Source organism: Pyricularia pennisetigena, chromosome 3 (assembly GCF_004337985.1).
Source record: "Pyricularia pennisetigena strain Br36 chromosome 3, whole genome shotgun sequence".
Lineage (NCBI taxonomy): Eukaryota > Fungi > Ascomycota > Sordariomycetes > Magnaporthales > Pyriculariaceae > Pyricularia > Pyricularia pennisetigena.
In genome coordinates, this window is record NC_043742.1 from 3,168,172 (window position 1) to 3,182,101 (window position 13,930).

The 13,930-nt window shown below is 48.5% G+C and overlaps 7 protein-coding genes across 7 annotated transcripts in view; 4 read left to right on the forward strand and 3 right to left on the reverse strand.

Annotated features, from left to right (window-relative positions):
• The window catches only part of PpBr36_02653 (uncharacterized protein), a gene marked incomplete at both ends in the record, with an annotated part of 3,382 nt that extends 2,613 nt beyond the window's left edge, over positions 1–769 (forward strand). Inside the window, one exon of the mRNA XM_029889832.1 lies at positions 89–769. Within this exon, the coding sequence (XP_029752938.1) occupies positions 89–769 (681 nt within the window). The remainder of the gene's footprint in view (positions 1–88) is intronic.
• Positions 770–1,287: 518 nt separating this feature from the next.
• Positions 1,288–1,720, forward strand: PpBr36_02654 (uncharacterized protein; the record flags this gene model as incomplete). Its single annotated transcript, XM_029889833.1, has 2 exons — positions 1,288–1,485; positions 1,547–1,720. 2 exons carry the CDS (start codon positions 1,288–1,290, stop codon positions 1,718–1,720), a joined length of 372 nt encoding a protein of 123 aa, XP_029752933.1.
• Positions 1,721–2,864: 1,144 nt separating this feature from the next.
• Positions 2,865–4,196, reverse strand: PpBr36_02655 (uncharacterized protein; the record flags this gene model as incomplete). Its single annotated transcript, XM_029889834.1, has 2 exons — positions 2,865–3,461; positions 3,543–4,196. 2 exons carry the CDS (start codon positions 4,194–4,196, stop codon positions 2,865–2,867), a joined length of 1,251 nt encoding a protein of 416 aa, XP_029752932.1.
• A 1,386-nt stretch (positions 4,197–5,582) lies between these two features.
• PpBr36_02656 (uncharacterized protein) lies at positions 5,583–6,701 on the reverse strand (the record flags this gene model as incomplete). The annotated part of the gene is made up of 1 exon (XM_029889835.1): positions 5,583–6,701. The coding sequence occupies one exon, from the start codon at positions 6,699–6,701 to the stop codon at positions 5,583–5,585; it is 1,119 nt and encodes a 372-aa protein (XP_029752935.1).
• Positions 6,237–6,568, forward strand: PpBr36_02657 (uncharacterized protein; the record flags this gene model as incomplete). Its single annotated transcript, XM_029889836.1, has 2 exons — positions 6,237–6,454; positions 6,535–6,568. 2 exons carry the CDS (start codon positions 6,237–6,239, stop codon positions 6,566–6,568), a joined length of 252 nt encoding a protein of 83 aa, XP_029752934.1.
• Positions 6,702–9,660: 2,959 nt separating the features above from the next.
• Positions 9,661–10,347, reverse strand: PpBr36_02658 (uncharacterized protein; the record flags this gene model as incomplete). The annotated part of the gene is made up of 1 exon (XM_029889837.1): positions 9,661–10,347. One exon carries the CDS (start codon positions 10,345–10,347, stop codon positions 9,661–9,663), a length of 687 nt encoding a protein of 228 aa, XP_029752941.1.
• A 2,022-nt stretch (positions 10,348–12,369) lies between these two features.
• On the forward strand, positions 12,370–12,632 carry PpBr36_02659 (uncharacterized protein; the record flags this gene model as incomplete). The annotated part of the gene is made up of 2 exons (XM_029889838.1): positions 12,370–12,519; positions 12,558–12,632. The coding sequence occupies 2 exons, from the start codon at positions 12,370–12,372 to the stop codon at positions 12,630–12,632; spliced, it is 225 nt and encodes a 74-aa protein (XP_029752940.1).
• Positions 12,633–13,930: the final 1,298 nt, after the last annotated feature.

Below are 13,930 nucleotides of genomic sequence, written 5' to 3' on the forward strand. Positions count from 1 at the left end.
TTTTTATATTTACCATAACCAGCTACTTGGACTGAGCTCAGACCCAGGAGACTAGGAGGCAATTATCTCCGCTAACGACACATCGTAGACAGTCGTACGCTACGTGCTTGATCACGATATTATATACGGAGTTTCAGCTGAAGAACTCAAGCAGTTCAAAGAACAATTCGGCTTATCAAGCTTCACCTGCTGTGTTCGCTCATGCCGTTGGGCGAAACATGGGTTCGAAAATTCCAGCGAATTGGAACGACATATGATAGAGACACATACCCAAGGATTCCGTTGTCAGGCTGCCGGATGCCAATATCCAGCATTTGCTTCAGAAAAGACTCTGAGAGCTCATGTAAGGGAGAAGCATCAGGAGTCTTCACAGCCAAGGGCGAGTATCCGGAGCCATGGTCAACAGAAACCGAGAGAACCCACCATGAATATAGGATCTAAGCGACGGGAGCTGAGCAACCCAGCGATTGAAAAGCCGCAGCCGGGTCCACCACCCCGGGTCAATAACCCATCGCCAACGGACCAGCAACAGATGCTACTACAACTAGCTCGGAACTTGCCTCAGCATATTATACAGCCATCCCCGCAAGACATCGAAACGTTGCGGAAGCAACCAAGATGCGCCGGGTTTACCTACGAGCAGCTATTTGACCTTGGAAGGCAAATTAAAGCTAGAAATTATCTTATGCGGCAACAACAACAGCGAAATCAACAACAGCAGCAGCAGCAGCAGCAGCAGCAGCAGCAGCAGCAGCAGCAGCAGCAGTAGCAACAGCAATGGCTGGCACAACAGTCCCAACGATACATGCCGCAGCCTCCTCCAAATCACGTTGGTCAGCCGGTGGCCCAACCTCACGAACTAAATCAAAACGCTGCGCAAAAACAACCTCCTGCACCTTTAGGGGCAGCAGCACCGCCAATTACCGAAAAGCAGTCACCTGCCATACTGGCACCCACCCCACGCCGACTATAATAAACCGCACTCAATCACAACGCCGAGCACCACAAAACGCAGCACAGCGACGGAACCTCAAGCGTTCCAGTCCAAACGATGTGATCAATGTTACCGGGCCCACACCGCCACCGACACAGCAGGTACCGCAAAATCAAACCCGAAATCAGCAAAGGCCAGGTATCCCCGGCTCCGTTCGGCCACCATCGCAGCAATTAACGCAAGAACAGTTGTCCAAGCTGTCGCCCGAGAATAGGGCTAAGTATGAGGCCGCGTTCAGAAATCGCCAGTTTTTCTTGAGCGTTCCCCCAGATGTTCGCGAGCGCATCCAGAAAATGGCAACCGAAATTGGACACGAGGTTGCCGTTGCACAGGTTGTGCAGCGTGATATGGATATACCGGCGACTGAAATCGCCCAGCTTCGACAGAAGATGACATTCCTGTTTGCTCAATTTCAAAAAGCTATGAAGGGTTTCCCTCAGTGGTACAATTTCCATGGCGACGAACAGCGTGCGCGTTTGTTCATCCGCTACGTAAGCAATATGGCCCCTGTTTTATACGTTTCGTATATTGGTTTATTAACCTGCGATGTAGCGAAAGTTGATAATGCACCAGTTTGAAGACGGCAATAATGCAAGCCGATTGAAGCAGCAACTGTCGGTAAGAGTAAAAGATGTCGACAAAGCACAAGCTTTTGTCGGAAGAATGATCCGTGAAGTAAATGCGCTTCTCGACGACGCTGCGCCGCCAATGCACAACAAGACTTGACAGCTTAGCAACCCAACAAGCCGCAATAACAGGTGCAACAACCCCAGGCCACATTGGAACACAAATAAGCGGCAGGTCAACGAGAAAGATAAGGTTGCGTAGGCTTTTTTTAAATGTCGCTGTTTTTTTCTTTCTTTTTTCTTCTCTTTTTTGCTTTTTGCTCTTCTTTTTTTGCAGCTTCCGTCAATATGGATCTATAATACCACTGCCAGGACATGACCACGACCACTGTTCGAACCGTTCGCTTTCAGTTTCAATTGCAACGCCAACATTGCTCAAATTGATTTGCTGTGATTAAGGCTTTTTCTAATTTACGCCTCCGGTCGACTACCCGCAGCGACGCTTGATTATAGGGCAATAGTCAAGCTGCGGAAGCGCAGTGTGCCCCCTTGTAGAAAACGTCCCGACGTTCAATTTCAGTGGGCTACGAAGGAGCCTTTCGGACATGACGTCCGCTCCCAAAAGCCCTGCCAAAGTGCCATCGGACAGTCTTGAATGGAAAACTACCTGAACTGGCTTAGGGAAAACCAGAAGAAGCAGAATGATGTATCGTGGTCTGTTATATAAACATGAATTACATTGTAATTGATAAACTGGTTTAGCTTGTGGCAAAACATGAGTCTACCTCTTTCCCCATAGGATACTGACGAGGCCACCATAGGCGATCTGGGCAGCCAGGCGTCTTAGGGTAGGCGCGGATATAAACTCTGAGGGGACTGACGACAAAAGACTTAGGTCACACTCAAACGGAGGTAACGTTGTCTTGATAAAACAGGGCTGTTGCTTATGACAGGCTCGGAAATGGGCGGGTGCGGTGTGACCTACAACTAGGTAAACAATAATATATCTCGATTTGCACTAATGCGATGTATTAATACACGTAACTAAGGCCCAGGACTTGGTATATCACAACATGGGGGTCGCATTATCACGTCTATATTTCATACGAAGCATTATAGAGTCGGAATTAGCCTTCCATGTACTGACTAGGCCACATTTAAAAGTGGACCAATGTGTACCCTAATACAAAAACCAAACAAAGAACCAGAGAACAAGAACCTGCCATTTCTAAATGCAAGCATAAAAATGATATCGGAAGCACTTTTTTTTTTTTGTCAAACGAGAAAATCCCTTTCGGAAAATGCTAAACTTCTTTTTTCCTGCTTCCTTTCTCCCTCCCACGGAACCAGTCCGATACTAAAGGATCAATCCAAGCCACATTCGGCTGCACCCCCTGCGGCGTCATAAACACCTTCTCGGGCGACGAATAAGGCTCCACCTGGTCCGCTGTGAAATTCTGCGTCACGCCTCCTGCCAGCATGGCGGTGACGTTACTGCCTGGCCCGAACGTCTTGTACACGGCCATGGTGGTGTTGGGCCCGATGTTGCCGGCGGGCCGTCCGGCCCACTCCGCGTACCCCTCGGGCAGGATCTGCTCGTCGAGGTAGCAGTTCATGACGACGGAGCGGTGCGCGTCGTTCCACGGCCGGCCGAGCGCGCACTTTTGCGTCCCGTTCAGCACGGTGGCGTTGTTGGAGATGAAACGCGAGTTGGATATGTACGCGCCGTACTTGTTGGCAAAGGTCGTGTTGGCCCCCTTCATGGCCGTCACGTAGTGGCAGCTCCGGCTGACCAGGGTCGAGGCCTCGACCCAGAGGGTTCCGAAGCCGTAGATGTAGTCCGTCTGCCCTGCGATGATGGTGTCGTGCATGTACACGTTGCCGAGTTTTCCGACAAAGATCTAGTGGCCGAGTCAGAATTTGGGGCCTTGGCATGTTCTGAAGGTTGACAACAAAAGTAAACCAGAAGGCAGAAAACTCACAGTATCCTGCCAGCTATAAAATCCACAAGAGTAAAAGCTCGCATTTGCATAAGCAACAGTGTACGTCAGAGCAGGACCCGCCGACCACTCTGTGTATTCATTGCGAAAGTCAATGTTGTAGGCTTTAAAGTCGGAGCAGCCCATCGGTGTGTCTGGGTCCACTGGCCATCCTGTCGGTCCGGCTCCGGTAAAGGTAGCGTTGATAGTCGGCCCGACCGTCAGCACGCCCGTCCACACATTATCGGGAAATCGAGTACCGTTCGTGTTGGCAGAATTCCACCAGAGCTGCACCTTGTTCTCCACCTGATCTCCAGTTTGAACATCCGCGTACGGACGGCGGTTGTCCTTGGACGAGATCTCTCCCAGCAGCATCAGCGGACCGGGCCTCGTCACGTTGACCTGCTCCGTGTACTTGCCAGCCCCGATGAGGATGGTCTGGGCGGAAGTGTCGTTGGGCAGGGATCGGACGGCATCCTGAACCGTCGTAAAGTTGGCGCGCTTGTCTGTCGCGCTCACGAAGAGGGTGCCTTTGGGACATTCGGCCAGTGGATGTTCGCCAGCCAGTGCCTGACAAGCGGTGTATCGTGAGGCCGGGACAGAATTGGTAAGAGTGGGTGTTGCCAGGGCCAAGGCTTTTAACAAGAGCTGCGCCATTTTGAAAGATTCCCCTTGGAAGAATCTTGTTCAGCAAAAGCTTGTTGTTGGGCGTTGATCGTCAAAGCCAGGTTCGTGGTGAAACCCAGGGAGTGAAAAGCAGAGACCCTGTTGCGATGCCGAATACCAGCCGAACTACGGATGGTTGCAACAATTGAAATTTTGATGGCTTACAAGACATATAACTGCTGTCGATCGTGACCGGAAAGTACTTTTTTCCACCAATGAACCCTCAGATTCTTCTATGCCAGCTACATACAAACTAGCGTGGCCGGCCTGCATTCAAAGTGGAAACGGTCAAGATCTCGCCAAGTTTAAATGGATCCAAATCTGAAGATTGACATGGACGATATCCTGGGGCAAGCAAAAAAAAAAAAAAAAAAAAAAAAAAAAAACATTCCCATGCAAGCCATGTAATCAATAGCGCACCCGAACAACGAGCAGGGTTCCCCGCTTCAACCGCATCCACCGATCCGGCTAGACAGCATATCAAAACAATATGTCGGATTTTACGTCACGTCATTTGCATTTACTGCTTTTTTTCTCGTCTGGTTAAATCTGTTAACCGCAGAAGCTTGTGCAGGCAAACAGCCGTTCTCCAGATCTTAAGCTTTGGAAAAAAAAAAAAAGTTACCACAGGAATAACAACTCAATGCTATGAGTTTCTCCCAAAAAAACAAAGAAAGAAAAAAAAAACAACGTGATCCCCCATGTGAACAAACTTGCTGCGAATCAGGCAACTGTTCCTGTCCATCTCATCATCTGTTTGCACACCTTTCCAACTCTCGCGTATTCACTCCCAGACATCCTCCCCAGTCAGCACAGCTTAAAACGAGATTCTCTAGACGCATCAGCAATACCAAATGGCACATTCATAGTGGTAGTTCGGCATTGCGACAGATCTTAGCTCTCAACTTGCCTGGGACCCTTGACCATCTCATCAACGGCCCGTTCCTGTTCCGCAAACAACAGATGATTAACTTCTGGGGTTTCCAGTTGTGTAACTCGCCCGACAGATATTCGATACAAAACGTTTAACAAACTCCTGCCAGCTGGGCTTCCAATTGTTCTTTTTTCCCGTGACGCATTTTCCGAAGGCTTGTATCCTTTTTTGTAAGGACCTGGTCATAGAGATTGAGCTTAGAAGAAGGAACTGCATCTCCATGGTGGGATTGGGTATTTTGAGAACCAGCTAGGACGCTTCAAAATGACATTATAGTAGACCAGGATCAGGCGGCGAACTTCATCCCACATAACCCGTCTTCCATCTCCCTCGAGTGCCTTTAGAATGCAACAGCTCGAACACAGAAACTGACTGGCAGTTCGCGCTAAAGCATGATCAGAATAGGCCATGATGATGGGTGCAAGGTACACAATAAGCTGCAGTTAAATCGTCCCCTCGTTAAAAGCTGTTCCAAACCAAGAGCCCCTAATCTCACTTGCAGTGCCCTTAATTCCGTCCGACTCCTCCTTATCAAGGACAATTCCAAAATATAGCCGAATAGCCTCGATCCGTTCCGCTTCAGTGCGGAACTTAAGGCTCAGTATCAAATCCCCTTCCCTCCGCCATCTCAACCTATTCTGATATAGCACAATAGAGCCGTCCAGCTTGCCGTCCATAACATTCAAATTCTTCATATTCGTTCTCCCAGGTGCATCTAGGGCCTCATTTGATGTTGTGAATCGCTGAAGCAACAATTCCCTTGATGTAAAAGACGTGCGGCTCATGCCATGCGTGTTTAGGATTTCGATATCCTCAGGCAGAAACTCAAAGTCCGAATTGAAACAGCACATTGGTTGCCACTCCTTGTCAGGGCCACTCCGGAATTGATATACCCATAGCCGCCTAGTTTGATCGACCTGCTGCGCAATCGCCTGTTTCACTATTCGCATTTCTGCTCGAGGTCCTATATGCTGTAAACCGTCCGGCTTAATGCCTTCCGTTCCCTCGAGCAATGGTACAGGCCGGGGTGGACCATATCCACCAAAGCCTACATCGAGCAAATAGTGTACGCCACCGATTTTGACAATATTGACACAATGCACAAGTCCACCGAATTTGCCGTTGCAGGGTTCAAAAACTCGCGAACCTGCCAGAATAACGTCGAATCCCAGCGACAGGAGGACCGTATTAAACAGTTGGTTCGTTTCAAAGCACCAACCACCGCGGCGGTGGCGGACAATCTTTTTAAAGAGACGCGTCGGCGAAACACCGAGCCCTTTATGCCAGGAGTAATGAGCCTGAAGATTTTCATACGGTACGTTGACAAGATGGTGCTTTTTGAGAAGGGTAAGGTAGGCTAGTTGTTGAACAGATGTGAGTTTGCTGACGGAGAAGATTTGCTGCGCAGGCGAAAGGTGGATTCGATTGAAGTATTGAGCTATGTCGAAGTGGGCGTATTTTGGCCGCTTGCATTGCTGGGCTTGTGCTGTGCTGTTGAAGCGAGCCGATAACAGTTGGCGCGGCAGGCCTCGGAAGCAGACTGACGGTTTAGGAACAATCATTATTGTACCGAGTTCGCTACAGAGTGGTTTTAGTTGTGAAAATTCTTTTTTCATTCTAGAGCCTTGAGAAAATCTTCATGAAGCTGGTGCGGTCAGTTGAAATGTTATGTGAATGCGGAATCAGTAGCATTTATGTCGTCTCGAATACTTGTGTCAAGACACTCTCCATTGTCAGAAAAGGCTCACAGACACCTAGACCGCTGTGCGCCCCTTAGGGCAGATCACAGAATTTGATAATCTGCTCTAGTCTAGACCCTCGAGCCCTCGACATATTGCGCGGAACGTGTACGTGTTCAGCGCCATATGAGATTTACAGCCTAGGATTTTACCGTTAGCGGCATGCTGGGGCGTCACATTGCAACCCCTCCATGCGCTAGGTACATTGACGATTTGATGCAAACTTTTGCTCATGCGTGACCAGAACAGGGACAAGATGTTGGTGATGTGATATAAATAGGTGCAGCAGGTGATGTAAAATCACAACCCCGGACGTCTTTTTGTCTCTGTGATGAGGTTGAACTGGTACTCCCTTGATGGCGGCGGTGGGCATTCGACCCAGAGCCTCGGGATTGGCGTGAAATTTGTGACGCAGTACAAATTTTACACGGTGATGCCGAAGCAGTTGCCGTGTTGGGCAGGAAAAGAAGTGTTGGTGGCATTGTTCGAAAAAGTGGAGTGGTGGCTGACATTTGTCCAAATGCTACTTCGCCGCAAAGGGATTAAACGTTGCAAAGTTGGTGATAAGAACTAAAGTTTGGGACCGTCAAAAAGACGTTGCGATCCTCGCGTTCCCGCCTTTCTTGGACGTGATTAGGATTGTTGCAAAAAGATAATGGGGTCAAAACACGAGTCGTTCAAGTAGGGGACAAAATTAAATTGACTGCCAACAGGCCAAATCACGACCATTCCTATAAAACGTTGCCCATTCAATACCCCATATCTTCATCAGCTTGGGCTCTATTTTCTTAAAACAAGCTCCAAAATAAAGCCCAACACAAATCTGTCCTCACAAACGAGTTTTTGCTGTGCTGTATACTTTTGTCGTCGTAAAATAATCGTTGCAAATGAAGGAGTTTCCCGCGGTCAATTAATTTTGTCCCCCGCTTGGCGTTATGCCTAGATCGCTTACGAAAGAGGAAAAGACAAAATGTGGGACGTACATTTTTCATTCAAAAGTCGGCTGTTTGTTCTACACTAGGTCGGCCACCGGTGTCACTGTTCGGTTCTGTAGCCGCGGATGTGGTTCATTTGAAAACTAATAGGTTCGCCGATTGGTCAGGAATTGTGTGAAATGCATTTTGCATCCCTGTAAAGATGCCGAATGGGTTATTTTTGCACATCACCAACACCAACCAGAAGCAACAAGGTTGTTGTCACAGAAATCACCAAAGATCAAATTTGGACCTTTCTTCGCGGAACCTAACTAGGTGCGGACGAATAGGTACGTTGGATGGGACACCCTTTAGCAGACTCACCCTGTCGAACATGCGTGAGGTGATACGTTGTACGCGTAGGACGGAAAGGCTCCCTTCCCTTCCCTTCCCTCCCCTGCTTTTACCTGTATTTACTATAACGGCTAAAATTATCGCCTATTTCTCCTTTCGTCCCCAACTCCTGCTTTGTTCGTATTACCAATCTTATGGCCAGTAAGCAGTCAGATTGAGTTGTACTATGTATATTTTCAACCGCTTTGTAAAATGCAGTTTACAAAACATTTTTACCATTTTCGATCAAATTTTAAAATATGAAAGATAATGATGTATTTAAAAGCGTAAAACATCGCGTAAATGACGCCCTATACATATAAAAACAATACCACCATATAGCCAGTTTTCAGCTCTATATACGCACAAATTTTGGCTTCCATTGAATTATTGGTTAAAATGTTATAAAAGATTAAACCACAACTTTAGGGTGCCCACTTCTGGGTTATGTCCACTAGTGGGTCAACCACTGTACAGCAATTCAGTGCGGCTCAGGGCAGATTCAGGGGCACATCCAAAAAAGGAAATTTTGCGTGTCGAGATTCGTCGCAGATTATATTCTGTATTATTGACAATGTTCATTCCTGGGATGAAGCTGCAATTGTCGCAAAATCTCCTGTCTTGCGCATATGTAACAGATGCCCTTCTAATCAAGGGAGTTCTTTGCGGAAGCAGTTGGCCTAGCAATTGGCCTGTGTAATCTAACTGTAGGAGTTTAACGTGGAAGCTAAAATACGGCAGCGCTGAAAGATTTGAAACTGGCATAAATTCCACCTTATGTGTCGATATCCGCCAACATGTTCTGGTGTCTTGCCACTTCTGCTTGCTTTGGTCAATTGCCTCACACCTTGAATGAGAGAAAACGAGAAAATCATCGGGAATCAGAATCTATCTCAATAAGCTCGGCCGGCGATATGAATGACCTTGCCGCTGTAACCCTGTCTCCATGTCTACAGTGACATATACTGCTTACATGCGCTTTCGTTAAGCAGCTATCTTTTTTGTCCTTTTGTCGCTATTTACTTTGCGCCAGGATCGCTGACGGCCCCGAGAATATGGTCGGACGGTATCGCGCCACAGCAGCTAGGCTCGGGCTGGGTGCTAAACAGGCCCGGACGAATTAAGCCTCACCTTGGTTGTGAACAAAGATCCAATTGTTCACATGTTGAACACCAAGTGGCAAGAAGTAAGCTTGTTTTATTTTTGTGTGATTTATCAATGGTAAAAAACTTTATCCGACAAGCAAGGCCTTATGATCATACAATATCTGGGTAGCGAATCTGGGGAGCAGTGGCTGCAAAATGCCCTCACTTTGACACCACTCTCTCCTTCTCCTGATCTTGAATTCGTGCTCCAGATCCTTTCGTTGGACGTAAACAATTCTAATGATTTTGCGTTAATAACCAGCTAGGTCACAAGGTAGTAAAAGTTTTTCAACATGACTAGGTCGCTGGGAGCAGTTCAAAAGGGCTTTGCTAGTCTAATTGATATCTTCTAGATGCAATGCTATCGAGCTCCTCCATGAGCTGCTTTTGGATGAAATTCTGACGCTTAGAGATACTCTCAGCTCTATAAAACGCAGTGAGCCACAACAAGCAGCTCAGCGAAGTTGCAAAGCATAGCAACATGACTGCAAAGCTGCCGTTGCGCATGAAAATAGGCCGCTGCTTCCTGCCACTCGGCTGTTGTTGCCAGTGGCAGCTTGCACCGCTAGACGCGGATTTCTCTGGCCGATCGGTCTGTGTCTGTCTCCTCCGTGAGGAGTGATTTCCGCCTGCCGTCCAGCCCACACCGTGCTCATCATACGCCTTCCGGCGGACGGGGTCCGAGAGGATCGCATTGGCGGCCAAGATGAGGCGATACCGTTCGACCCTCGTCTCTTTGGGGATGCCATGGTATGTGCCGTGGACCCAGCGATCGGGGTGGTAGACCATGACCAACTCGTAGAACCGCCGCTTGCTGTACGCGCCGTTCCTGGGTTGCTCGAGCACCTCGTACGGACTGCAGTCGGGACGGGAGGGCCATCGTGTGAGGATGTGATGTGCATGCGGCCAGCGATCATGCTTCTGACGGATGCCTCCCGGGGTGTCAATAGAAAGAGATATGTGTTTGTTTTTGACAATGGTACAGGCTCGGCTCCTCGTCTGGTTGAGTGGCGGCATGATGGCTTGGCAGTTAGCTGAAATAGGAGTGACCACTTTTACAGGCGTAACAATTTCACGATTTCTGAGGATGACAAGGGATAAGGCGGGGTTGCAAATCCAGAAAGCGACGAGAGAAGTGTGAACAAATATTCGTCAAATTCTGTCTCTGTTTGCTTGTGCAGTAAGTATGCTTTGAGCGCATTTACCCCGCCGCGGTCGATTAGACTTTAGGCTGGAGGAGGGTTTTTGAGCACCGTGCCCCATCATCATTGGTCAAATACTTGCTCGAACCACCGCAGGTCTGAGATCTACGATTGTTTGCCAGGAAAGTACATCCATATCTGGTTTGATTTTCCTTCACCCCAGGGAAAGTCTGCCATGCACGTCTTTGTCGCCGTTTCAATGTCGAAAAGATAAAAATTTCGCTGGCAGGGATCAAAGCTGCCGAATCAATCCATACATGATGAACCACTCAGCCTCACAACTTTGCAAACAATGTCCTTGACAGGCCAGCACACAACCTCATCGTCATTGTTGACCTTTTCCCTCCGTCTACCCCAGCGCTCGATGATACTCCTTCTTACCTACGACAAATGTTATATACAACTTTTGTCAAGTACCCGACGAGCCTAACAATTTTTCTAAGCGCATCAACCAGTCTTTTCAATGAGTAACTGTTCGGTGCCGCCCGGTTGGTTGCCCCGGTTTCCAGAGCTATGGAAGGTTAGCCGACTGTCGCGCATCAAATTGTGCTCAAATCAACTCACACAGGTTCGCCCAACGCCCCCTTCCCCGGTCCCCGCATCTGACATCCGAAACTTCTTAAATCCGAGTACAAGCAAAACTTTGTTTGCCTGACAGACCATCGCACTGTTGCATAGACGGATCATGGTATGTAAAAGAATTCCTATCGCGCCGACTTGACCGAAAAACGACCTCTTCAGTTTCAGTCTACCACAACATGACCAGGATGCAGTCAAGGTGCATGCATTTATTCACATAAGAAGTCCTGCATGTCAGTGGTCCATCGCTCACATTCCTTTTATATCTCGCCCGACAGTTGCCTCGATAGACTGGGCCACCCCACGGATCCGTAACGCCACGGCACGCGGCTGCAGTACTTGGACAAGAGCTGAGAGGTCGTTTCGGGTAGTGCAAAAGCCGTCATCAACGCGACAAAGGCGACTTGTTATGTTGGTGTGTGCTCAAAGGCTCAATTCATGTCTCGAGGTTTACTGATTATTTTTTGTTCCTGGTTTGTATATGTGTATCCTTTTCGAGTTTTCCGACAGCCTTTCTTCCCAAGAACGCCGTCGAGAATTCAACACTTTTCTGACTTTCCAGGCAACACAGTTCTCTAACTCGCTAAACTTTTTCTGTTATGACATGTGAATTGAAATTCATTGGAGAGCAATGACTACTGAATGACCGTTCCGGCAGCAGACGGGCAACTCTTGTGACAGCCTACCGAACAATCGACACCAGTGCTTTGCGATCGACTGAAAGGCTGTGACGATGTGGAGCCAACAGTCTTCTCGGTAGAGGAGGTTTGATGTCACGGGACAGACTCTCAACTTTGAAACTGGTTGCTCGGCACCGATGCCTTCTGAACCAGAGGTATTGGTTGGGATCAGGTTAAGATAGCATTTGAAGTACTTTCGCCTACAGTGGTATAAAACTCCAGGTTCTCTATGACTTGACGTGAAAGCTATGAGAGAGGTCCTCAGCGAGGTCAAAGGCAAACCCTGACGAGAAGTCAAAGACTGCCTGATCACCAAGCTGGGCACCTCCGGAGCCAGGGCGTTCACACGCCGCTCAACACCTCTTGCAAAGTCCCTGGTGGCCACAAGTCTGGACTATCCAAGAGGCGATCCTGATTTCGGTGACCACAGTCCAGTGCGGCAAGCATTCATTGCCCTGGCAGCCATCGCGCCAAATCATAGACGGGAAAGCATTGTTTGATCAAACCATACCTGCTTCGGGAGACGTTTTATTTACAGCCATTAGCTCTCAAACACGAGCATAAGCTCTGCCATCAGCATGTCGTGCGCTGCTATCCTTTCCTTGAGCAAAGCTACACCTTCCGCCGGAGGCAGGCGTCTCGCTGAGGATAAGATGTTCGGCTTGTACGGACTCCTGGAAGACCCCTCAGCCGAGATCAAGCCCGAATATGGTCTACGCCCGAGCATAGTAGAAAAATCTTTTCGCCGTCAGCTTTACTACCACAGGAAAAGAGCCTTGCAGTGATGACCGTCGCCAAACTTTCGAAGCCCGGAGACGAAGAGGGGCCACGCTGGGAATAGCATCCCCGCTGGAACCATGATGGAAGCATTAGTGCTAAGATGCCTTTTTAGACTGACTGAGTGACGAGACTGGAGGCCGGTTGTGGTCAGAACATGCGTTAGATGCTGTGCCTTCAGGACTTGGACGGTGGATCACGGGAGCCGGTTTCGGAGCAGTGGCGGATCATGGCATGTAGCCCAGATTATGCGACACACGGCTGCAATCTGCTTCCTCAAAAGCCAAGGTTTGTTTTACAAGACTATCACTTCGATGACGCCGTCTATTTCTCATGTCCTCTGGCCCTGCTATCTTGCCATAGAAATTCCGGACTGGCTCTCATTCCATGAGAAAGACTTGCTTTTGTGGCGGTGGGAGCATACTTCGCGATCCACTGCGTCGTTGGACTTCACGTGGATCATGTGGAAACAAAGGATACCGTCATCGTCGGACCCGGTGGTTGCAAAATACTACTTGTCGTCTTGGTCGTACTGCACGAGGTCCATCCTAGGTTTTGGTAGATCGATATCGCCAATGTCAGGGGCGTATTTAGCAGACATAGGAACTATCTCTTCTTGTGACTCGTAAGCATGGCTCGGCACTTGAAGTGGTCATCGGTCCCATGGATCCATGATCCGGGTATTCAAAACAGAAAGTATATTCATGTCACAGCCACGAACAAGTGTCACAGTAGGAATTGCCCATTGAGTACCAATTGTCTAGTCCAGAGAGTTGAATGACTTTGCTGAACAAATGGTTGGTATCTGCTTAGCTGGATGTGGTCTATAGAACCTGATGGTGGTCCAGGTGATAAAGGAGTAGACATGAAAGTTGAAAAGGTCAGGTTTTATCAGCTTGGGTTCACATCATCACAGGAACCAGCTTTGATATGACTACATGGACATAGTTTCTCTTGATACGCCCTTCCCTGACGGCTATCCCCCTTTCAATCAAACAAGCTCATCATTAGTAAAACCAGCAGTCTCTTACACCAGAGAGGCTGCAACACCTCCTGGGCCTGCTGACTAGGTCCTCTATCGACGTACACTAGCACCGTCCCAGAGTTGTTACAGGAGGGAAGGGCTGCCCTTTTATCGGAGCAGGAAGAAGAGACCTAAAGAATCAGAAGCACGGCTGATTCACCTCCCCCGCTCCAAGGGGCGCCCGAGACTGAACCAATCAAAAAAATGCGCTGGCCAGAGACGAGGGGCGTTCTTGATTGTAGACGTCACAGCCTTCATTTTCGTTGTTTGCTTCAACAAAGTGACCCACTTCCTGTGATCTGAAATCAGCTGGCAGAATCCCCTCTTTGCCTTGGATT